General features: G+C 39.4%; 1 protein-coding gene and 1 pseudogene across 17 annotated transcripts in view; both read left to right on the forward strand.

The window, feature by feature from the left end:
- Positions 1-24,425, forward strand: part of MAP2K5 (mitogen-activated protein kinase kinase 5) — a 264,267-nt gene that overhangs the window by 69,810 nt on the left and 170,032 nt on the right. For all 17 annotated transcript variants that reach the window (XM_045395630.3, XM_065548107.2, XM_045395631.3 and 14 more), the window contains one exon: positions 15,631-15,670. In XM_045395630.3, the coding sequence (XP_045251565.2) occupies positions 15,631-15,670 (40 nt within the window). The remainder of the gene's footprint in view (positions 1-15,630; positions 15,671-24,425) is intronic.
- Positions 12,488-13,993, forward strand: LOC102118378 (heterogeneous nuclear ribonucleoprotein A1-like; annotated as a pseudogene).

A 24,425-nucleotide genomic window follows, 5' to 3' on the forward strand; every position in this document is an offset into this window, starting at 1 on the left:
TGACCTCACCAAGCCTTGGTTTCCTTATCTATAAAGTGGTGATAATAATAATATTTACCTCACAAATTTTTGTGGAGATCAAATAGCTTTACTGTATGTAAAATGTTTTATAAACTATGAAGCACAATAGAATGTTAATTATTAGAATAAGGAGGTTTTCTGAAGTAGCCATTTATGTATCTGATTTTGGAAAGTAATTTGTTGTTAGTTTTCCCAGAAACTGTGAGCAAAGATTAGATGGCTATCAAGTTTCAGGAGAGAGTTTCCTAGCTAGTTAATCCTCAGGGTATTTCTATTCCCCCCTCCCCACATATATTTTCTAACAATTCCAGTTATTTCATTCCTTCTCATCATTAGACTTTATATCTCTTGCTTCTCTGTTTACCCACTACATTCTTTCAGAATCCTTGATCAAGAGATCAGTGTGACTGTAGCTTCCTTGATCTCAAAGGTATTTAGACCATATATTAAAAGACATTACTCTAGTTGATGTGGAGAGTGTTAAAGGCTTGAACCAGGCCACATCAACTTGGGGAAGAAATACCGAGGTAGTGATGACTACATTAACTCTGAGGCAGGTGTGGGAGTAAAAAGGGGTATATAGCCAGAGTGAACAGAAAGAAGAAATGGCAAATGTAGAGTTACAGTAGCTTTCTCTTATCGAAAATCTTTCTAATCTAGCCAAGTTCCCTATATCATCCATTTGGTTGATTTATGAGCCCTATGTACAATCAGTTATCTTGAAATTAATATCTGTGACCTAACAACATATTTGACTTGAGACCTAAACAGTATGAGGGGCTCTGTTTTTTTGTTTTTTGTTTTTTCTTTCTTTCTTTCTGAGACAGAGTTTTGCTCTTGTTGCCCAGGCTGGAGTGCAATGGTGCGATCTTGGCTCACTGTAACCTCTGCCGGATTCAAGTGATTCTCCTGCCTCCACCTCCCAAGTAGCTGGGATTACAGGCATGTGCCACCACGCCCTGCTAATTATTGTATTTTTAGTAGAGACGGGGTTTTGCCATGTTGGCCAGGCTAGTCTCGAACTCCTAACCTCAGGTGATCTGCCCGCATCGGCCTCCCAAAGTGCTGGGATTACAGGCGTGAGCCACTGTGCCTGGCCTGTTTCTTAACCACAGATTATTTTGCAATCAGTAGTCAAGCATCTGTAATGGGTTTTTAGGCAGAAGGAAGGTTGGCAAAGACTGCTATTTGAACTAGTACAGTTTACATAAAAGCTTCTTTTTACAACTGCTGTTTACTTTGGATTTCCTATTTTAACAGCTAGAGCCTGGCTAATGTGTTTATCTATTATGGAAGGCAACAACTGTCAGTGTTGATTTCCCTGAAACTATTTGAAGTATTTCTGTGGATGGCTACTTTAGTATGTGACAGAATGTTGAAATTTCGAAGCTTGGCCATTAGTCTTAAACGTGTTAATAAAATCTACCTTCAAATAAACCTACCAAGTGAACAATTTCTAAAAAGGCCAAGCAATTAGAGGATTAAATTTTAATTTAAAAATTTAAATGTATTTAATTTAAAGTTTAAAAATTATATTTTTCATTAGCTGAACCACAGCTAGTTTACATTTAGTTACTGAAACGATATTATTGCATTAAAAGGTGACATCTAGAGGGCTTTAAAATTAATCTCGCAAGATACTAAAAGATTTTTGTTTTGTGTCAGTATTTGTGTACTCATGTGCTTTATACAGCAGAGAAACGTTCTGCTTGTTTTGTATTAGCTTCAGAGTTGTTCAGCCTTATAATCTTTTGGGAAAATGTAATACAATCAACTCTCAGATTCCTTGTTTTAAGTAGTAGTCTCATGGGGGTATCTCCTAATAGTTTAACCTCCTCGATTTCTACCATCTTCTTTCTTTTTGTTTTAGTTTTCCTTTATGCCAACACTATAAAGTCTTTGAAATGGAAACTTCTAAGTTGAAGAAAGACTGGTATCTTGTTATTCTAAATTTACATAAAAGCAGAGGCTTTTTTGGTTAATAAATAAAATGTCACACAAAGAGCAAAGAAGCATCATCTCTGTAAGTATAGAAACTGATGATCCTACAGTATATAAGCTTTAACCAATGCCATGTTTTAATAAGGAAGTAGATTTAATAATTGAACCTGAGTGTGACCAACTCTTAACTTTCTGTGCCAATGAGGAGAATGAAGAATTGCATTTTAGACAATGATTTATTTGTCTTGTCTTGATCAAACTTTTTCGTAATGAATCAGATCTCAGAGAGCTTTCTTTTCCTTTGTCTTTTTACCTCTGCCATGTCTCTGATGGACGTCCTATAAATCCCTAGGGCGTTCAGAGAATAGAGAATCAGGGAATACAGGATATCTCGCAAGCTGTGAAATCTTTGCATGAAAAACAAAGAACTGATGTTATTATTTGAGAGAGTGAGCTATCTCTGCAATGAGCTAATAACAACAAATACATTTGTAACTTTTATTTATTTTAAGATAGCCTTTGCTCACTGTTTTTCTTGTCTTCTACCTGTTCTCTAAGAGACACAGGGAACAAAATAACCATCACTTTCTTTCTTGCTTACCTAGAATGAGACCATCTCTTTTTAATTACTGGTTATTTCTTGAGCCAAATCCTAACTGTTGCTTTCACTATTTTAGTGGCTGGATTATTTTCTTAGGTTTCCTATCCATTTGGAGAACCTTTCAACAATTGATAACACTCTATAAATAATTCACAAAGTAATTGTGTCCCTCTTTTCACTAACCTTCTTTGAAGTATGTTATGTGAGAAGTAGAATTTAAGTCAGTGGCATTTAGTTCATGTGGTTAATGAAGGAAGTGCCCTGTGTCCTTCATAGAACAGTGGCAATACTGTCATTTCAGTGTTCCTGTTTTGCCATTGTGATTAAAAGTCATTATACATGCAGTTACGCTCCAGGTCTTTTCTCCAAGAGGCAAAAAAATGGGTATTTCCATACTCATTTTGATAACTATTTTGCTAATAAATTGACATTTATGACATAGGATATTGTCAGTTATGCTGAAATCTGAAATATTTATAGTCAGATTATAGGCCAGCCTCCCCCATTCTTTCTTTAATTATATCCTACCTCACAATCACTAGGAAAGCACATATGCTCCCTATTATAAATTCTTTCTGCTCATAATTTAAAATAATTTGGTTGGAATATGTTTAGAAATTAATATGCAGAATAGTACCGTAGAAAATAGATGCCTACTTTAATTGTATGAGATTGTACCAGCTTTATCAGAAAATATATGATCAGCTCCAGGTTATTTATTTTGTGAACAAGAGTCAGCTGGGACGATTCATATTTTTTGGTTCTCCTAGAATTTGAAATTCTAGGCATAAAGAATTTTAGTAAACATGGTAAAATCCAGATGCAGTTGATCTTATGCATGGCATAAATTTGTGTGGGAGTCCAGATGTTGGAATTTGAACACAGGTTGTTTCCCCCTTCTGTCCTGTGTGGACTTTTTTAACATGTTATTTTCACATATTTATTTTCCTTACTTTTATTTATTTATTTATTTATTTTATTTTATTTATTTATTTTTTTTTTTTTGAGACGGAGTCTCGCTCTGTCGCCCAGGCTGGAGTGCAGTGGCCGGATCTCAGCTCACTGCAAGCTCCGCCTCTCGGGTTCGGGCCATTCTCCTGTCTCAGCCTTCTGAGTAGCTGGGACTACAGGTGCCCGCCACCTCGCCCGGCTAGTTTTTTGTATTTTTAGTAGAGACGGGGTTTCACCGTGTTAGCCAGGATGGTCTCGATCTCCTGACCTAGTGATCCGCCCGTCTCGGCCTCCCAAAGTGCTGGGATTACAGACTTGAGCCACCGCGCCCGGCCACTTTTATTTATTTTTTGATATAGGGCCTCACTCTGTCACCTAGGCTGGAGTGCAGTGGTACGATCATGGCTTACCGTAGCCTCGACCTCCCAGGCTCAGGTGATCCTCTCACCTCACTTCCCAAGTAGCTGGGACCACAGGCATGTGCCCCCATGCCCAGCTAATTTTTTAAAATTTTTTGTTGGGATGAGGTATAATTTATGTTGCCCAGGCTGGTCTTGAACTCTTGGACTCAAGCAGTCCTCCCACCTCAGCCTCCCAAAGTGTTGGGATTACAGATATGAGCCACTGTGCCCTGCCTGTTTTCCTTACCTTTAAAGATTATTCTAGAAATTCAGTTTACTCTTTGTAACGATGTATCTTCTAATAAATTCTCATTAACAGTTTAGATGAAGGTGAGCACACCTCTAACCTTTTATGTATTGTACTAGACTCATCTTTAACATTTCAAAGAGTAGGTAATATAGTCAGTTGGATTTGTCCCTAAGTATTGCTTTTGAAATCAGTCACATGTTTTTTGAACATTTTGTGCAAAGTACTTCACTTGGCACTCGGGTAGATAGAACATCAACTTTCATGGCCTCAGGGACCCCATTCTTTGGGGTCTGTTGTTAGCTTACTGTTTGTACCTTCTCATCTCCTTTACTGTTTTCTTCTCATCTTTCTGACCTTTGAATTTAGAGAGCCTCAGTTCCAGTCCTTACACCTCTTCTGTGTTTAATTCACTTCCTAAGTGAGTGTGTAATTCCATGGCTTTGCATATCATCTATATGCTGAGGAAGTCCAAATGTATGTCTGTAGCCCTAGCCTGTGTCCTGAACTTCAGACTCACATCTGATTACCAGTTGGATGTCCTCTAGGCATTTTAAAATTATCTAAAACTGAATTCTTGATTTCTTTAGAAACCTGCTTCGTTTACTGCTTTTTGCATCTCAGTAACTGGAAACTCTATTCTACAAGTTGCTAAGGACAAAAACTTTGCAGTCTTTCTTCATCCTTCTTTTTATTTCAGATTATATATACCTTTACCCACAAATCTTGTGGGTTCTTCCTCAAAAATATTTCAGGAAGCTGACCACCTTTCATCACTCTTTTCTTGCTACCCTATTCAAAACCACTATTACTGCTTGCTAGGATTTTATTGCAGAAGCCTCCCAGTTTCTATCCTTGCTTTCCTGCAATGTGTTCTCTCCACTCAGCAGCCAAAGTGATCTTTCTAAAATATTAGGTCTCCCCCTCTGCTCATAACCTCTTATATCACTTGGAATAAAAGTCAGAGTCCTCACCATGGCCTAAATGGTGCTACACAGTCTGTTTTCCTTACCTCTCTGACCTCATCTCCCCCAGCTAGCCCTCTTGCTTATTCTGCTTCTGCATACATGTCAAGCACACATTTCCACCTTGGGCTTTTGAACTTGCTGTTTCCTCTACCTGGACTCCCCTTCCCCTAGATGTCCAAATGGTGTGCTCTTATACTGTTCACATGTAACCTGAAGAGAGAGGCATTTTCTGACTTCCTCCCCAACCCTAATATCAAATAGCATGTCCCTAATGTTGATCAGTCTCTATATCCTTACCTTTATTTTTTTCAATGCACTTACCCCCACCTCACATATTGTATATTTATTTGATTATTGTCAGGCAGCCCCTATCAGAAGGTAAACATCACAAGGGTAGGGACTTGATCTCATTTGTTCTCTGCTGTATCCACACTGCCTTGCTTATTGCCTGGCAATCAGAGACATGCATTAAGTATTAGATAGAAAAAAAGGATCTAGGAGGAGAATGTATCATATACTGTGGAAGAGGTTGAGCATATAGTAATGAACAAAATGGACCTTGACCTTCCCCTTGAAACTTACAACAGAGACCCTATATTAAGAATTTACAGCATAGTTAGGTAATTAGAGTTTACAATATAGTTAAATAAAGTGAACACCATACCTGTAATCCCAGCACTTTGGGAGGCCAAGGCTGGAGGATCGCTTGAGGCCAGGAATTCAAGACCAGCCTGGGCAACATTTTTGTAGAACCCTTGTTCTACAAAAAATAAAAATAAAAATTAGTCAGCCATGGTGGTACTCTCCTGTAGTCTCAATGACTCAGGAGGCTGAGGCAGGAGGGTTGCTTGATGCCAGGAGTTCAAGACCAGCCTGGGCAACATAGTGAGACCCCTTCATTCTGCAAAAAATAAAAATAAAATTTAGCCAGGCATGGTGGTTCACTCCTGTAGACTCAACTACTCAGGAGGCTGAAGCAGGAGGATCACTTGAGCCCAAAAGTTCAAGGCAGCAGTGAGCTATGATTGTGACACTGTACTCCAGCCTGGGTGATGGAGTAAGACCCTGTTGCTTAAAAAAAAAATACTAGGCTGGGCGCAGTGGCTCATGTCTGTAATCCCAACACTTTGGGAGGCCGAGGCAGGCAGATCACGAGGTCAGGAGATCGAGACCATCCTGGCTAACATGGTGAAACCCCGTCTCTACTAAAAATACAAAAAATTAGCCTCGTGTGGTAGCAGGCGCCTGTAGTTCCAGCTACTTGGGAGGCTGAGGCAGGAGAATGGCGTGAACCTGGGAGGCGGAGCCTGCAGTGAACGGAGATCGTGCCACTGCACTCCAGCCTGGACGACAGAGCAAGACTCCATCTCAAAAAAAAAAAAAAAAAAATTAGCCAGGTGTGATGGTGGGCACCTGTAGTCTCAGCTATTCGGGAGGCTGAGGCAGGAGAATTGCTTGAACCTGGGAGGCTGAGGTTTCAGTGAGCCGAGATTGCACCACTGCACTCCAGCCTGGGTGACAGAGCGAGACTCTGTCTCAAAACAAAAACAGAAACAAAAAACGACTACTGATAAGTTAGAGTACATACCTGTGCATTTAAATAACTGTTGAAGAGAAATAATAATTTATAACCAGAACATATAAGGCAATAGAGTAGTTGATACCAATAGATAAATGAAACCACAGGGTAGGAAATCTAGTAGGTAGGGAAGTAAGTAGAAATAAAAGAATGGCATCCAATTGAATTCAGAAAGGAATAAAATGGAAGAAGGAATTGTGACCATTTAAGTAAATCTGACTATATAAGACAACAATAGTAATAATCTAAAATGAAGTCAAACAAAAAGACTGGACAAAATAATATGTTAAGATGAGAAGTGCTTGATTGAAGTTAAAATGTTCTAAGATTTTTATATTGTTTAGGAGAAGGATATAGGTGGCAATTAACATTATATTTTGTTAAGTCAGGTATGATTGTTAAAAAGTTATATGGGCAACTAAAACACAGTGAATAGTGAATAGAATGCATAACTTCAAAACAGATGGAATAAAGGGAGAATAATTCTGTATAATAGAGGAAGAGAGAAGGTGATAGGTGTAAATTAAATGAATTAGGTGGTAGAAATAAATCCAAATATATCAGTAATTACAAAATAAGTAGAGTAATATTAGCAGCTAATAGATTAGGTTGCATTTTAAAAAATACAGCTATGTGCTATTTTAGACTGTATTGGGAGAAGTTTCTAAAATACCAAGACACAGCAAAATTGAAAGAAAAGGGTAGGGGAAAATACCTGGCAAAAACTAATCAAAAGAATGCTCCTGTTGTGATTATATTAACATAAGACAAAATAGACTTTAAGGCAAAAGATATTACTAGAGAAATGTTATGAAAATACAGATATTTACAACTGAACCACAAATACCATGTATTAATATGAAAACTCCTGACATGCACCAAAGTGACTCTTAAAGGATAGGTTTATATACATACCTTCGTAAAGAATAACTGGGTATTATATGCTTAGCATCTAACTCAAGAAAATCAAGAAGGTGGGACAGGGAGTAAACCGAAAGAAAATGGAAGGAAATAAATACTAAAGAACAAAAGCTAAAAAAAAAAAAAAAAAAAAAAGAAGAACAAAAGTTAATTAGGTGAAAATTCAAGAAACAATTCAACAAAACCAAAAGCTGGTTCCTTGGAAAAGCTTATCAAATATAACAGCGAGAAGCAGAAATAACAAAATTAGGAATGAAAAGGGAACATAATTCTAGACATAACAATGATTTTAAAAATAACAGGATCCAATGAATAACTTTATGACGATAAATTTGATAACACAAAATGGGCAGTTTCTTAGGAAAACTTAATGAAATTGCCTTAAAAATAAAAACCAAAATAGACCTAGAGCACTTTAAGAAAATTTATTCATTCAGATATTTAATGATTATTTGTAAAATGTGCCTGATGTAGTTTTAGGCACTGGAAATAATAGCAGTGAACAAAAAAAAAAAAAAAAAAAAAAAAAAAGTGAAAGTCTGTGTTTTCATGGAGCTTCATTTGTTGTGGAGGGAGACATAATAAATTAATAAATTTTATCAGGTGTTGCTAACTCTGTGAAGAATAAAGAAAGTGGCCAGGTGCGGTGACTTACGCCTGTAATACCAACATTTTGGGAGGCCAAGGTGGATGGATCACCTGAGATCAGGAGTTCGAGACCAGCCTGGACAACATGGTGAAACGTCGTCTCTACTAAAAATACAAAAATTAGCTGGGCCTGGTGGCACACGCCTGTAATCCCTGCTATTCAGGAGGCTGAGACAGGATAATCGCCTGAACCCAGGAGGTGGAGGTTGCAGTGAGCCGAGATCATGCCACTGCACTTCAGCCTGGGTGACAGAGTGAGGCTCCATCTCAAAAAAAAAAAAGAAAAAAAAGAAGATGAAGGGAGAGTGTGCTGTTTTATGTAGGAAAGACAAAGGAACAATGGAGGACTGAAGGAAGCAGTGGAGCAAGCCAGTTATATATTAGAGAAAGTGGCCCAGCCCTCAGGAGTAGGTGCAAGGCCCTGAGGCAGGAGCACGTTTGGTGGAACAGTTGAGTATTGTACATAAAGGAGACTAGCAGAAGCAGAGATCAGTGAGGTAACCAGAGGCCAGATGATGAAATCCTTGTTTAAGAAGTGGCAGAGCTGGGATTCGAGCTGTCAGTGACTTCAGAGCCCACCCGCTTTGCTCTTGTGCCTCCCAGGATAGATTGGCAGTGATTGCAGAATGCTTCCTTACCTGGAGCAATTTGGATATAATGGTCCTTTGCCTGATTGAAATAGGTCAGTACCTTTGTAAGTTTTGGATTATGTGTTTTCCTGCCCTAGAATACAGGTAAAAAAATTAAACATCACCATCTGTTGTGTGTGTGTGTGTGTGTGTGTGTGTGTGTGTGTGTGTGTGTGTGTGTGTGTCAGAATTTCGCTCTTTTTGCCCAGGCTGGAGTACAGTGGTGCAATCTCGGCTCGCTGCACCGTCTGCTTCCTGGGTTCAAGCGATTCTCCTGCCTCAGCCTCTCGAGTAGCTGGGACTACAGGTATCCGCCACCAAGCCTGGCTAATTTTTTGTATTTTTAGTAAAGACGGGGTTTCACTATGTTGGCCAGGCTGGTCTCGAACTCCTGACCTCAGGTGATCCACCTGCCTCGGCCTCCCAAAGTGCTGGGATTACAGGCATGAGCCACTGTGCCCAGCCAAACATCACCGTCTATTTCCTTTAGGTCCTAAAATATGCATATTCTGTTGTGTCTCCAGTCTTGGCTTTGCCACTGGCTGTGTGAGCTTGGATAAGTTATCTAACCTGGCTTTTGGGTGCTTCTGCTATGAAAGAAGGGGATTAGGTTAAATAATTTTCTGTATTTCCTACTAGCTCAATAAATTATCTAATTCTATACTAAGATTAAAAGTTAAGACCAACTTCTTTGTCTGGTCATCTAGAACCTATTGTTACAAATGAAATTTGAAAGTATGGGGCCAGGCGCGGTGGCTCACATCTGTAATCCCAGCACTTTGGGAGGCCGAGGAGGGTGGATCATGAGGTCAGGAGTTCAAGACCACTCTGGCCAAGACGGTGAAATCCCATCTCTACTGAAAATACAAAACTTAGCTGGGCGTGGCGGCGGCTCCCAACTACTTGGTAGGCTGAGGCAGAGAATTGCTTGAACCCAGGAGGCAGAGGTTGCAGTGAGCTGAGATCGCTCCATGGTACTCCAGCCTGGGTGACAGAGTGGGACTATGTCTCAAAAAATAAAATAAAATAAAATAAAATAAGAAAGTATGGATAGTAAGTATTCTCTTGTACTGGGCTCTTTGTTATTTTAAATATATGAAAAACTTACACCAGGCTACTAACTTTTTCCATGGCAAAGTGTATGTGTGTGTGCTCAATTTTAAGAGCTGGGACTGTTCCAAGAAGGCCTGTGCTGGTCACAAACAGAATGGAACACTGAAGGACCAAGCACTAAAAATATCTCATAAAAATGCTTCCTCCATGCAGTCATTGGAACAGGTAATTACTGTGGCAACAACAAACTAATTTGAAGTGTTAGCTGTTAATTAAAACATTGCAGAGGTGTATAGTTGTCTTTTGGTGTAACCAGAGCCTCCATTCGAACTTCATTAATCACTTTACAATTAATTTGTTGAGGAAGGTCAAGACAATTGAGATGCAGTATCTGTTGAAAGTAAACAAATTCCTTTTCTCTAAGTAAATACCATTTGCAAAGTTAAGGGACACACTCGACTCATGCCTGGCATTGCCTTTTGTCATCCACTTCTCCTTGATGATTAAATGTTAAATTGGTACTGTCATTGTACTGTAAACCAAACCACATAGCATCTTTATTGCTCGAAATCGAACCCAAACTTCCACGGATGAATTAGCGTGCATCATAATTAAATTATCAAGCCTCTCCTTTTAATTCACTTGGAAATAGGAGACCTTTCTTTTAGAAAAGAGATCGGCTTTCTTGACAAGCTAATTAAGTTGCCAAACTGTCCAGTATGGTATGTATCTCAAACTATCTGCTAATCATTTTCTTATCGCTGTTGCTGGTCTCAGACATCCAGGTGTTGCTTATTCAAAGTAACAACACTGATCTTTTTACAACTTTTGAATCCTTGTGTATATATTTAATTATTTGTCGTTATACTTCAATTCTTGGTTAGTGATTCTAATATACAATATTTTTAAAAGTTGGAATTGGAAGAATCTGTGATGTGGAAGGGGAAAAATAATGTATCACAAAGTCTTACATATTATATTACTTGTATTTACATGGAATAAACTTACTAATTTCCTTTAAATCACATTTCAGGCCAGATGTGGTTGCTCACACCTGTAGTAATCTCAGCACTTTGGGAGGCTGGTAGATCACCTGAGGTCAGAAGTTTGAGACCAGCCTGGCCAACGTGGTGAAACCCTGTCTCTATTAAAAATACAAAAAAAATTACCCAGGCATGGTGGTGGGTGCCTTAATTCCAGCTCCTTGAGAGGCTGAGGCAGGAGAATTGTTTGAACCTGGGAGACGGAGGATGCAGTGAGCCGAGACTGCGCCACTGCACTCTAGTCTGGGCGACAGAGCAAGGCTCAGTCTTAAACAAGTAAACAAACAAAAAACATAATATAGGGGATAGGGTTCCACTTATAAAATGTGTATCAGTTTGTACAAAGTATAAAAAATTATTTTACTGGGCACAGTGGCTCACACCTGTAATCCCAGTGCTTTGGGAGGTCAAGGTGGGAGGATCGCTTAAGGCTTGGAGTTTGAGACCAACTTGGGCAACATAGCAAGACTTCATCCCTTAAAAAACTTAAAAAAAAAAATTAGCCAGGCATGGTGGTATACTCCTGTAGTACCAGCAGTTTGGGAGGCTGAGGTGGGAGGATTGCTTGAGCCCAGGAGTTCAAGGTCACAATGAACTAATAAGATCGCAGCAGTGCAATCCAGCCTGCGAGACAGAATGAGACCCTGTCTCTGAAGAAAATAATAATTGATTAAGTTTTATTATTATTTTCTGTATCTTTGAGACAGAGTCTCGCTCTGTCACCCAGGCTGTAGTGGAGTGGTGCGATCATAGCTCACTGCAGCCTGACCTCCTGGGCTCAAGCAACCCTCCTGCCTCAGCCCCTGTAGTCCCTACAGGGGGACTATAGAGGACTACAGGCACACACCACGATGCCAGCTAATTATTATTATTATTTTTTAAAGACAGAGTCTTCCTACATTGCCCAGGCTGGTCTTGATCTCCTGGGTTCAAGTGATCCTCCTGCGTTGGCTTCCCAAAGTGCTGAGATTACAGGCATGAGCCACTGCTCCCAATCTGATTAAAGTTTTATAAGTAGTATTTAGAAATACCAATGAGGTTGTTATTTGAGAATGTCTTTAGACATTTTCAAAGGTTAAATAATTCTTTGGTAAAGTAAACAATCGTCACCTGATTTTTGTAATTTTGCTTTTCCTTTAAATGAGATATACTTGAATTTCTTTATAATTAATTGATATAATAAAAGTTAAGTTTACCTTCTATAACTGGCTTGACCTTTGTCCACTCAAGTAGGAAAAGCAAAATGAGTAAGTTCTTATAACAATCATATATTTGGATAAGTATATACATATGCTTTATATATGTAGTTTCCTAGTCTTGCCTGAATTTGTAACTTTTTACATGTAAACAATATTATAAATACCTATAGGCTGTTAATAACTAAATTATTTCTATAAGTCAGTCACCTTCAAAAACTCTTGTCAGTGATGGTTCAACTCTGTAAATTTACGAAAAAGTATTGAATGTACCCTTAAAACAAGTGAATGTTATCATATATAAATTATATCTCAGTAAAGCTGTTAAAAAATTTTGTCAGTCCTTTCTGCCTGTGGACACTGCAGAGGAAACATCCTTAAAGTCTCTCTTCTGCCTGCCATCATGTCTAAGTCAGAGTCTCCTAAAGAGCCTGAACAGCTGAGGAAGCCCTTCATTGGAGGCTGGACTTTGAAACAACCGATGAGAGCCTGAGGAGCCAGTTTGACCAATGGGGAACACTCACGGACTGTGTGGTCATGAGAGATCCAAGCACCAAGTGCTCCAGGGGCTTTGGGTTTGTCACATATGCCACTGTGGAGGAGGTGGATGCAGCTGCGAATACAAGGCCGCACAAGGTGGATGGAAGAGCTGTGGAAACAAAGAGAGCTCTCTCAAGAGGAGATTGTCAAAGACCCGGTGCCCACTTAACTGTAAAAAAGATATTTGTTGGTTAAAGAAGACACTGAATGCCGGGCGCGGTGGCCCACACCTGTAATCCCAGCACTTTGGGAGGCTGAGGTGGTTGGATTACGAGGTCAGGGGTTCGAGACCAGCCTGGCCAACATGGTGAAACCCTGTCTCTACTAAAAGTACAAAAATTAACTGGGTGTGGTGGCGGGCACCTGTAATCCCAGCTACTCGGGAGGCTGAGGCAGGAGCATTGCTTGAACCTGGGAGGTGGAGGTTGTGGTGAGCCAAGATCATGCCATTGCACTCCAGCCTGGGCAACAGAGCGAGACTCCATCTAAAAAACAAACAAACAAACAAAAACACTGAAGACTATCACCTAAAAGATTATTTTGAATAATATGGAAAAATTGAAGTAATTGAAATCATGACTGACTGAGGCAGTGGCAAGAAAAGGGGCTTTGCCTTTATAACCTTTGATAGCCATGACTCCGCGGATAAGACTGTCGTTCAGAAATACAATACTGTGAATGGCCACAGCAGTGAAGTTAGGAAAGCCCTGTCAAAGCAAGAGATGGCTAGTGCTTCAGCCAGCCACAGAGGTCAAAGTGGCTCTGGAAACTTTGGTGGTAGTTGTGGAGGTGGTTTTAGTGGGAATGACAACTTTGGTCATGGAGGAAACTTAAGTGGTCGTGGTGGCTTTAATGGCAGCTGTGGTGGTGGTGGTGGTGAATAAGGTGGCAGTGGGGATGGCTATAATGGATTTAGTAATGATGGAAGCAATTTTGGAGGTGGTGGAAGCTACAATGATTTTGGCAGTTTCAACAATCAGTCTTCAAATTTCGGACCCATGAAGGGAGGAAGCTTTGGAGGCAAAAGCTCTGGCCCCTATGGAGGTGGAGGCCAATACTTTGCCCAACCACAAAACCAAGGTGGCTATGGCGGTTCCAGTAGGAGCAGTAGCTATGGCAGTGGTAGAAGATTATAATTACCGCCAGGAAACAAAGCTTAGCAAAAGAGGAGAGCCAGAGAAGTGACAGGGAAGCTACAGGTTACAACAGATTTGTGAACTCAGCCAAGCACAGTGGTGGCAGGGCCTAGCTGGTACAAAGAAGACATGTTTTAGACAGATACTCATGTGGATGGGCAAAAAACTCAAGGACTGTATTTTTCTAATTGTATAACAGGTTAGTTTAGTTCCTGTTCTGTGGAAAGTTTAAAGCATTCCAACAAAGTGTTTTAATGTAGATTTTTTTTTTTGCACCCATGCTATTGATTGCTAAATGTAATAGTCGGATCATGATGCTGAATAAATGTCTTTAAAAAAAGTTGTCAGAGCAACCAGATTTTCTGCAGAACAGCAGAAAATGATGTTTCCATGTTGGCAGTAGTGGATTATGTAAATTTTGGTTTTATTTTTGTTTTAAGAAAGGGGAAGTTTGGGGGCTCATTAAATATGTTTTACAACTGGGCAGGTGAAGATGAGGAATTCCTGAGGCACTAACTTCTGTTCCCCGTTTTCCCTGTGCCATTCCCATCTTAACACCAGATGAGAGGAAGTGCCGTCTGATCTTAGCTAGTGTATAAAATCCTCTACAGGGCAAGATTTTTAGTTCTGCGAAACTAACTTGCTTCCTTATATTAATATTTTCATGGGCTTGCAATAACAACGCTTGTTTATGTTATGTGGTTTATTTTGAAATTTTTATTGTATAAAAATGTGTTGCAGATGGTTTCTAAATAATGTGCAGAATATCTAGTCCCCACAGTATATGTGTAAAGGCCACATTTCATTTAAACATAAAAGGTACGGTGGCTCACTCCTGTAATCCCAGCACTTGGGGAGACTGAGGTGGGAGCATCACTTGAGGTCAGCAGTTCTAGGCCAGCCTGGGCAACATCCAGAGACCCTGTCTCTACAAAAAAAATTAAAAAGTAGCTGGGCATGGTGGCATGTGCCTATAATCCTAGCTACTCAGGAGGCTGAAGTGAGAGGATCGCTTGAGCCGAGGAGTTTGAGGCTGCAGTGATCTGTGATTACGCCACTGCGTTCCAGCCTGGGTGTCAGAGAGAGCCCCTGTCTGAATCAGTCAGTCAGTCAATCAGATAAACACAAAAGGTCTTGATGGATAGTAATGGTATTTTATTTCTGTAAACCCTATTCTCGTTCTTTTTCATAAATGAATACACTTATATTTCTTGATTTAAGTTGTAGTTATTTCACTATATCTGTTCCTTTGAGCTTGTTTTGATGAACTGTTAAGATATAGTTTATCTGTATGTGTAACAAAAAAACAGGCAAAAGACAAGCAAAAAAATTGAAAAAAAAAAAAAAGCAAAATGGCTCTGTATACTGCTTAACATAGAGAACCCACACACACAGTGACAGTCATAAGGGATCTGGAGCCAAAAGACCTAGGTTTGAGGTCTCATTCTGCCACTAGTTACTTTGTGCCATTGGGCAAACTGTTTAACTTCTCTGTGCTTCAGAATTCTCATCTATAAAAGGAGGATAATAATGTATCAGCATTACCTCAGAGAGTTATTTTAAGGTAATGTGTAGTAAATCACTTCGTAAACCATTAAGCTCCATATAAATGTAAATTACTACTGTCGTTAGTGTTCTTTGAAAGTACCATGTATCCCATTGCTGCAGAAATGTTTGGATTTACATTCACGTCTTTAACCATTTTGTAGGTTGTTTAGTGATCCCAAATGATTTTGGTTTTTTTTCTTCCCATAGAGCATATCATGTCCCCAGTGGGAAAATATTAGCTGTAAAGGTAAGTACTGGATACATTTTATGAAATTCTTGATGTTCGCCCCTTTCCTTTCCTCTGTTAGCTTGAGTCACAGATACTGTCAAAGAGGAGATGAAATGGTTTAAAGTTTAGATGGTGGGTAGGGGAAGCTGTGGCCCTCTGGTGACATTCAGGCACCTGAAGATCTTTTAAGTATGCCTTAAAATAGTCAGTTGTAAACTCCGTGTATTGTGATTCTTCTTGCCAAGAAGAGAAGACGTCTTTCTGTGTCCCCTGCTAAGTGGCATCACCATCTTCCTTGTCATGCAGCTCAAAACCTTACTAGTAATGTATTCCTTTTCCTTCTTTAAATATGCCACATCCTGTGAATTGCTGTATCCTGTTAGAATTTTTCCCTGAAATATATCCATTTGCTACTTTCTTTCTATTCCCATCCTCATTGGTCTTGGATCGGGCTCACATTACCTCCTACCTGGACTTTTGAAATAACTTCCTCACTGTACTTTCGGTCTTTTCTTTTCCTATGCACCTTTTACTCTGCCATAGATTTGAGAAGTTAAATCACAGATCTGACCGTGTCTTGCTAACTGCCTTCCTCAATCATGTACAACATAAAGCCTAAGATGTCTGCTTTGCTTCTGACTCCTTCAGCATACTGAAATACCCAAGCACCACACCTGCCAATAGAGTTAGGCTACACACAACTCAGGGGCGTTCCAAGCAGTTACCTAGGATGCTCCTCACTTGTTCCCATGCAGTTCGTAATTCACACTTCATCTCTGCCAAACTTCAGCATCCCAGTCCTGCCATGTCACTTTGGATTTAATCTCTGCCACTGCTGATGCTTGATCTTCCCATTATTTTAAATCTCAGATTTCCTTAATGGACTCTGTCTTGAATTGCACTTACGACTGAAGCCTTTGCTAATGAAGTCCTAACCCTACAGAACCCCATTTCCAATTCTGGGCCGTTAGCTAACAAACTGGTCAGGCCTGCCTTGCCCCCGACCTTCCCCACAAATTGTTCAGGCCCTCTACATATTGGCACCCACCTACCTTTATAAACATGCCCTCTGCTTTACCAATCTGTTACTTCCTGTCATGCCTTTTATCTCCGGTCTACAGGCCTTTAGTAATTAAAGTTTTTATTTTTTGTGTATTATGCTAGATTTTTAAATTTTTTATTTATTTTTTTATTTTTGATTGAGACAGGATCTTGCTCTGTCATCCAGGGTGGAGTGCAGTGGCGTGATCTAGGCTCATTACAGCTTCCACCTCCCACATCCAAGAGATCCTCCTACCTCAGTCCCTTGAGTAGTTGGACCACAGGTGTGCATCACCATGCCTGGCTAATTTTCTTTATATTTTGTAGAGACGGGATCTCACTATGTTTCCCAGGCTGGCCGCGAACTCCTGGGCTTAAGTGATCCTCCTGTCTCAGCCTCCCGAAGTCCTGGGATTATAGGCATGAGCCACCACACCCAGCTATGCTAGATGTTTTATAACTATTATATTTAATCCTTAAAATTACATAGTAAGCCTGTCTATTTTAGATTAGGAGACTGAAACTCAGAAAGCTGAATTGTCAAAGATCACAGAGTTGGAAGGGATAAGGCCAGGTTGTAAAATGTTCATCTGCCTTCAAAGCCCATCTCTGTTACACCATGCAACTTTTATACAACTTACTAACATTGCTCATCCCTCTGATTTCCATCTATCTTTTCATGGTTTGTCTCCAAGACGCCTTTTTAGCTATCCACAGTGAGAAATTGGTCTCTTTCTCTAACAGTTGCATAGCATATATTTCTGCATCTTTTTTCTCATCTAGGAAACTAAGAATCAGAGCAATTACATTAGAATTGCTTATACCTTTTAGTAAGTTGAAACCGAAACTAAGACTCAGAGCCTCTGACTGCTGATGAAATCGAGAGTTCTTCTTCCATGTCACATCTAGTACAGCACCTAGAATGTGTTATGTGGCATTATCAAGTTTAGTTTTAATAAGTTAAATAACTTGTGAGGGGGTACAACAGAGCTTCCTTTGAGATATTTTCTTTGACAATTCAGCCATATAGGTCCATAGAATTGTAGAACTGGAAGAGACCTTGGAGATCACGGGTTACAGCCCCCACATTTTACAGAGGCGCTCAGCTCACTGAATGCAGTTCTGTCATACTACCTCGGTGCTCACTGAACGCGGCCCTGTCGTACCACCTCGGCGCTCACTGAGTGTGGCTCGGTCGTACCACCTTGGTGCTCACTGAGTGTGTAGCTCTGTTGTGTGCCTTGGCATTGGATTAACTTTTCTGTACCTCCTGAGCTCCCTTTTCACTAAGAGAATACTTTCACTAAAACTTGAGCACTATTTTCCCATCCATTGAGTTACTTTTTTGTTCCTTTTTTGTCAGAAGTCTTAGATTGTTGCTGATGATACATTTAAAGATAGTCAACTCTAGGTTATTTACTCCAGGAGAGGGGAACAGTGTTATAAATCATCCAGAAATCTATCATTATTTGGCCTTGCCAAGTACATTATACATTTTTCATAATTTCATACATTTTGAATTATGTTTATATAGACTAATATTAAAATTATTATGCATTAGTTGGGTGTGGCAAGGGGCCAACAGCTTTTTCTGAAAGGATTAAAAGCAATTTTAAAGAAAGGACATATTTACAGAATAGCTGTTAGGAAAGTAGAGACTGTCAGTAAATGAAAATAGTTGAGATTGACAAATGTACTGTTCACTAGACCTGACCATTAAACTGGACTTTACGACAAGAACTGTACTATATTCACTTTGTATCTCTAGATTCTATAAAATATAGTAGATACTCACACTGAGTTGAATCAATGGATGATTTAAGAGCAGATAGGATTATCGTGATTAAACGCTTATGTAGCCCTGAGCTTGTTGGTCGTTTAGGCGAAAACCACGTAACTTATATAAGTCATAATCTAAGAAAAATTTACCGTTTCTTCAAAACAGGCAGAATTTTTAATTCTTAGAAGTGTGTTATTTTGTTTCCAAATATTTGGAGATGTTCCATCTTTCTATTACTGATTTCTAATTTAATTCCATTGTGGTTACAGAGCACCCTTCCTATGACTTGAATTATTTTAAATTTGTTGAGACTTATGGCTCAGAATATGATCTATTTTGGTAAACAGTCCTTGTAAACATGAAAAGAATGTATAACCTGCTTGTGCCTGTAATCCCAGCATTTTGGGAGGCTGAGGTAGGTAGATGACTTGAACTCAGGAATATGAGACCAGCCTGGGCAACATGGCAAAACCCCATCTCTACAAAAAACAAAAAATAAAAAATAAATTAGCTGGGCATGGTGGTGTGTGCCTGTAGTCCCAGCTACTTAGGAGGCTAAGGTGGGAGGATCGCTGAGCCAAGGAAGTTGAGACTGCAGTGAGCCATGATTGCACCACTGCATTCTAGTCTGGGTGACAGAGTAAGACCTCATCTCAAAAAAAAAAAAAAAAAGAATGTATCATCCACTGTGTAGGGTATTGTATAATGTCAATTAGATCAAGTTAACTGATAGTGTTATTCAACTCTTCTATATCTTTGCTGATTTTTATCTAGTTGTTCTATCAGTTATTGAAAGAGGGGTGTTGAAATACTCAACAATAATTATGGCCTACAGTTCTGTTATTTTTTACTTAATGTTTTTGAAGATATATTCTTAGGTTCATTTATGGTTGTTAGGTCCTCTTGATGAATTGGCCTCACTGACATTATGAAGTAACTTTTGTCCATGATCATATTTGCTCTGAAATTTATAGTCTGCTATTAAATTATAGGCTTTATTTTGACTAGTGTTAGTATGATTTTTTTTTACTTATAACCTATTGTGTCATTATTTTTGAAATGTATTTCATGTAGGCAGCATACAGTTGGGTCTTATTTTTTAATCCAGTTGAATGATCTCTGCTTTTTAAGTGAGTGGATTGTGACTATTTACATTTCATATGATTATTGATATGGTTGGATTCAAATCTGTCACTTTGCTCTTTGTTTTCTATTTGTTCTGCCTGTATGCCCCCCTTTTTAAGTGATGGCTTTAGAATTCATAACATAGTCTCCCTATGTAAATAGTATTGTACCACTTTATAGTCTAGAAATCTTACAATGGTGTATTTTCATTTCCCTCATTCCAGCCTTTGTTTTATTGTCATGCATTTTACATCATCATATGCTGTAAACCCCAAAATACATTGTCACTACTTTTGCTTTAGATATTTATCTTTTAAAGACATTTAAAAAGTAAGAAAAATAGTATTTTATTTTTATTCATGTATTTACCAATTCCAGTGCTCTTCATTCGTTTGTGTGGTTCAGATTTCCATGTATATTATTTTCCTTCTGTCTGAATGACTTCTTCCTTTATATTTCATATAGTGTAGGTCTTTTGGTATTCTTTCAGCTTTTGTATGTCTAAAAATCTATATTTCACTTTCATTTTTGGAAGGTATTTTAATTTTTGCTGGATGTAGAATTCTAGGTTGACTGTTGTTTTCTTTCAGTTTTTTAAAGATTTCGTTTCACTGTTTTCTTTCTTTCCAGTGAGAAGTTTACTGTCATTTTAAATCTTTGTTTTTCTGTACATTAGAATTGGCTTCATTTCTGGCTGCTTTCAAGAGTTTTTCTTTGGCCGGGCGTGGTGGCTCACGCCTGTAATCCCAGCACTTTGGGAGGCCGAGACGGGTGGATCACGAGGTCAGGAGATCGAGACCATCCTGGCTAACACGGTGAAACCCCATCTCTACTAAAAAATACAAAAAACTAGCCGGGCGAGGTGGCGGGTGCCTGTAGTCCCAGCTACTCCGGAGGCTGAGGCAGGAGAATGGCGTGAACCCGGGAGGCGGAGCTTGCAGTGAGCCGAGATCCGGCCACTGCACTACAGCCTGGGTGACAGAGCGAGACTCCGTCTCAAAAAAAAAAAAAAAAGATTTTTTCTTTATCACTGGTGTTAAGCTGGTGTTTACATCTTTAATGTCTCTGCTTAACATGTTCAAAACAACTTCTGCTTTCTTTTTTTTTTATTTTTATAAATAAAGATGGGGTTTTGCCACGTTGCCCAGGCTTGTCTCGAATTCATGGGCTCAAGCAATCCACCGGCCTCCACCTGTCAAAGTGCTGGGATTACAGGTGTGAGCCAGGGCACCTGGCCTCCTCTGCTTTCTTATCTACTTATTCCATCATATGTGTCATATCTGGATCAGTTTTGACTGATTCCTTTTCTCCTCACTTTGGGTTGTGTTTTTTGCTTTTTTTTTTTCATACCTTATAATTTTTTTTAAGTGAAAGTTTATTAAGAAAGTAAAGGCATAAAAGAATGGGCTACCCTGCTTAGGCAGAGCAGTCATGCCTTATAATTTTTTTATTGGATACCAGACATGTGGCATGGGTGCTGGATATTTTTGCTCTGCTTTAAATATTTTTGAACTTTATTCTGAGATTGTGATGGTTAATATTGAGTGTTAACTTGATTGGATTGAAGGATGCAAAGTATTGTTTCTGGGTGTGTCTGTGAAGGTGTTAACATTCACAGAGATTAACATTTGAGTTAATGTTAACATAAGAGATTAACATGGAGTCAGTGGGCTGGGAGAGGCAGACCTACCTACAATCTGGGCGGGCACCATCTAATCAGCTGCCAGTGTGGCTAGGATAAAAGCAGGCAGAAGTTGGAAGGACTTGACTTGCTGAGTCTTCCTGCCTTCATCTTTTTCCATGCTGGATACTTCCTGCCCTCAAACATCAGACTCCCAAGTTCTTCAGCTTTTGCACTCTTGGACCCACACCAGTGATTTGCCAGGGGCTCTCAGGCCTTCAGCCATAGACTGAAGTTGGCTTCCCTACTTTTGAGGTTTTGAGACTGGGACTGGCTTCCTTGCTCCTCAGCTTGCAGATGGCCTATTATGGGACTTTACCTTGTGATCCTGTGAGTCAATACTCCTTAATAAATTCCCCTTCATATATACATCTATCCTATTAGTTCTGTCCCTCTAGAGAACCCTGACTAATACAGAGATGGTATTTAGTGACTTTTAAATAATTTTATTCTTTCAAGGCTTGCTTTTAAGTTTTATTAGACAGTACCAGCCCAGTGGTTAGTCTAGAGCTAATTTTCCCGGTGCAACTGAGGTAGTACTCTTTTGAGTACTCTACCCAGTGCCTTGGGAATTGCAAGGTTTTCCACACTGACTGGTGGGAACACAAACTTTTCTTGCTCAGTATTAATCTGAAGATTGTTTCTTCTGAGCCTTTCTGGTGGTTCTCTCCCTGGCCTCAGGTGATCTCCTGACATCTATGTACAGATCATTCATTACTCAGCTGAAGACTCCAGGACCCGCTCGGCAGATCTCTGGAGCGCTCTCCCTCAGGTCCTCTGCCAGCTCTCTGCCCTCTGCTTCTCTAGCTTCCTTGGCCTCCTCAGACTCTCAGTTTTGTCTTCTCACCTTAGGGAGATGGCTTATCTCTGCCTGGGTTCCCCTCCCTGCACTGGGGCCTGGAACCTCTCTGGTCAGCAAGCTGAGCAATCATAGGGTTCATCTCATTTGTTTTCATCTTTCAGGGATCACTGCCCCATTCTGGCTAATGTCCAATGTCTGGAAGCCTGTTGATTTGTGTGTGTGTGTGTGTGTGTATATGTGTGTGTGTGTGTTTTAGTACCTCTTCCTTTCTTTTTTTTTAATTTAGCTTTTAAGTTCTGGAGTACATGTGCAGGTTTGTTATATAAGTATACTTGTGCCATGGGGGTTTGTTGTACAGATTATTTTGTCACCCAGGTATTAAGCCTAGTACCTATTAGTTATTCTTCCTGATCCTCTCCCTGCCTCACCCTCCACCCTCTGATAGGCCACAGTGTGTGGTGTTTCCCCCTATGTGTCCATGTGTTCTCATAATTTAGCTCCCACTTATAAGTGAGAACATGCAGTATTTGGTGTCCTGTTCTTGTGTTAGTTTGCTAAAGATAATGACCTCCAGCTCCATCGATGTTCCTTCAGAGGATATTATCTCATTGTTTTTTATGACTGCATAGTATTCCATGGTGTGTATGTACCACATTTTCTTTATCCAGTCTATCAGTGATGGGCATTTAGGTTGATTCCATGTCTTTGCTATTGTGAATAGTGCTGCAATGACCATTTGCATGCATGTGTCTTTATAATAGAATGCTTTATATTCCTTTGGGTATATACCCAGTAATGGGATTGCTGGGTCAAATGGTATTTCTGTTTTTAGGTCTTTGAGGAATCAATGCACTGTCTTCCACAATGGTTGAACTAATTTACACTCCCTCCAACAGTGTAGAAGCATTCCTTTTTCTCCACAACCTTGCCAGCATCTGTTATTTTTTGACTTTTTAGTAATAGCCATTCTGACTGATATGAGATGGTGTCTTATTGTGGTTTTGATTTGCATCTCTCAAATGATCAGTGATGTTGAGCGTTTTTCCATATGATTGTTGGCCTCATGTATATCTTCTTTTGAAAAGTGTCTGTTCATGCCTTTTGCCCACTTTTTAATGGGGTTGTTTTTTTCTTACAAATTTCTATAGACCCCTTCCTTATACCCCTTTATTACAAAAAATTAACTCAAAATGAATTAAAGACTTAAATGTAAAACCCAAAGTACAAAAACGCTGGAAGACAACCTAGGAAATACCATTCCGGACATAGGAATGGGATAAAGATTTCATGATGAAGACACCAAAAGCAATTGCAACAAAGACAAAAATCGACAAATGGGATCTGATTAAACTAAAGAGCTGCACAGCAAAGGAAATTATAAACAGGGTGAACAGACAGCCTACAGAATGGGAGAAAATTTTTGGAAACTATGCGTCTGACAAAGATCTAATATCCCTTTCCTTTCCTTACACCACTCTAATCCAGATGCTTGGCTTTTTTCTTGTCAGACATGTATACCAGATTTTGAATTGTTCTCAGTAAATAGAAGCTACCATTTATTGATGATTTATGCAATGCTAAGCATTTTGCATGCATTTTTAAAATTAATACTCACAACAACCTTTTGTAACTCTTATTGATTCCCATTTTACAAAAGCTGAGGCACAGAGAAGTTAAATAACTTGCCCAAGGTCCCACAACTGATAAGTAGTAGAGCCAGGATTTAAACCTGGGTAGTCTTGTCCTAAGTGCCTGTGACCCCCTGCCGGTGCTGCTCACTGCTCTCAGATTTGCCTTTCCAAGGATCATCCTGGTCACATTTCTTTCCCTCTCAAAAGTCTTCAGAGGCTTCACGTCACTTCCCAGATAAACTAAAGACTTTAGAGGATGGAATTCAAGATCCTCCACTATATGTCATCAGTCAGCTTTTATAGCATTATCTTACATGTTTCAATCCTGTGTGTCTTTTAGGTTGAACTCATTGCCTTATCTGAACTCAGGTACTTTCTCACTTCAACACTTTGATTCACGTATTCCTCTCTAATTAGAATGCTTTCACCCGTATCTCCACCTATCAAAATCTTTAACACCCTTCAAGGATCAGCTGAAAAGCCTGCTCTTCCATTGAACTTTTCTGGATAAGCCCTGTCACATATGGTCTATCTCTCACTCACTCATTTTCTTCTTTGAACCTTTCTAGAATTCCCTGTATATGCCTTTTAAGGGTGTTATCACCAACTGCCTTGTATTTTGCTGTTAGTATACCTATACATTTCCCCTATTATATTGAAATCTTTTTGTAAGTGGGAAACAAATCTTATTTATCTTCTTGCCTTACTCCGTG

This window comes from Macaca fascicularis, chromosome 7, assembly GCF_037993035.2.
Source record: "Macaca fascicularis isolate 582-1 chromosome 7, T2T-MFA8v1.1".
In the NCBI taxonomy this organism is placed as follows: domain Eukaryota; kingdom Metazoa; phylum Chordata; class Mammalia; order Primates; family Cercopithecidae; genus Macaca; species Macaca fascicularis.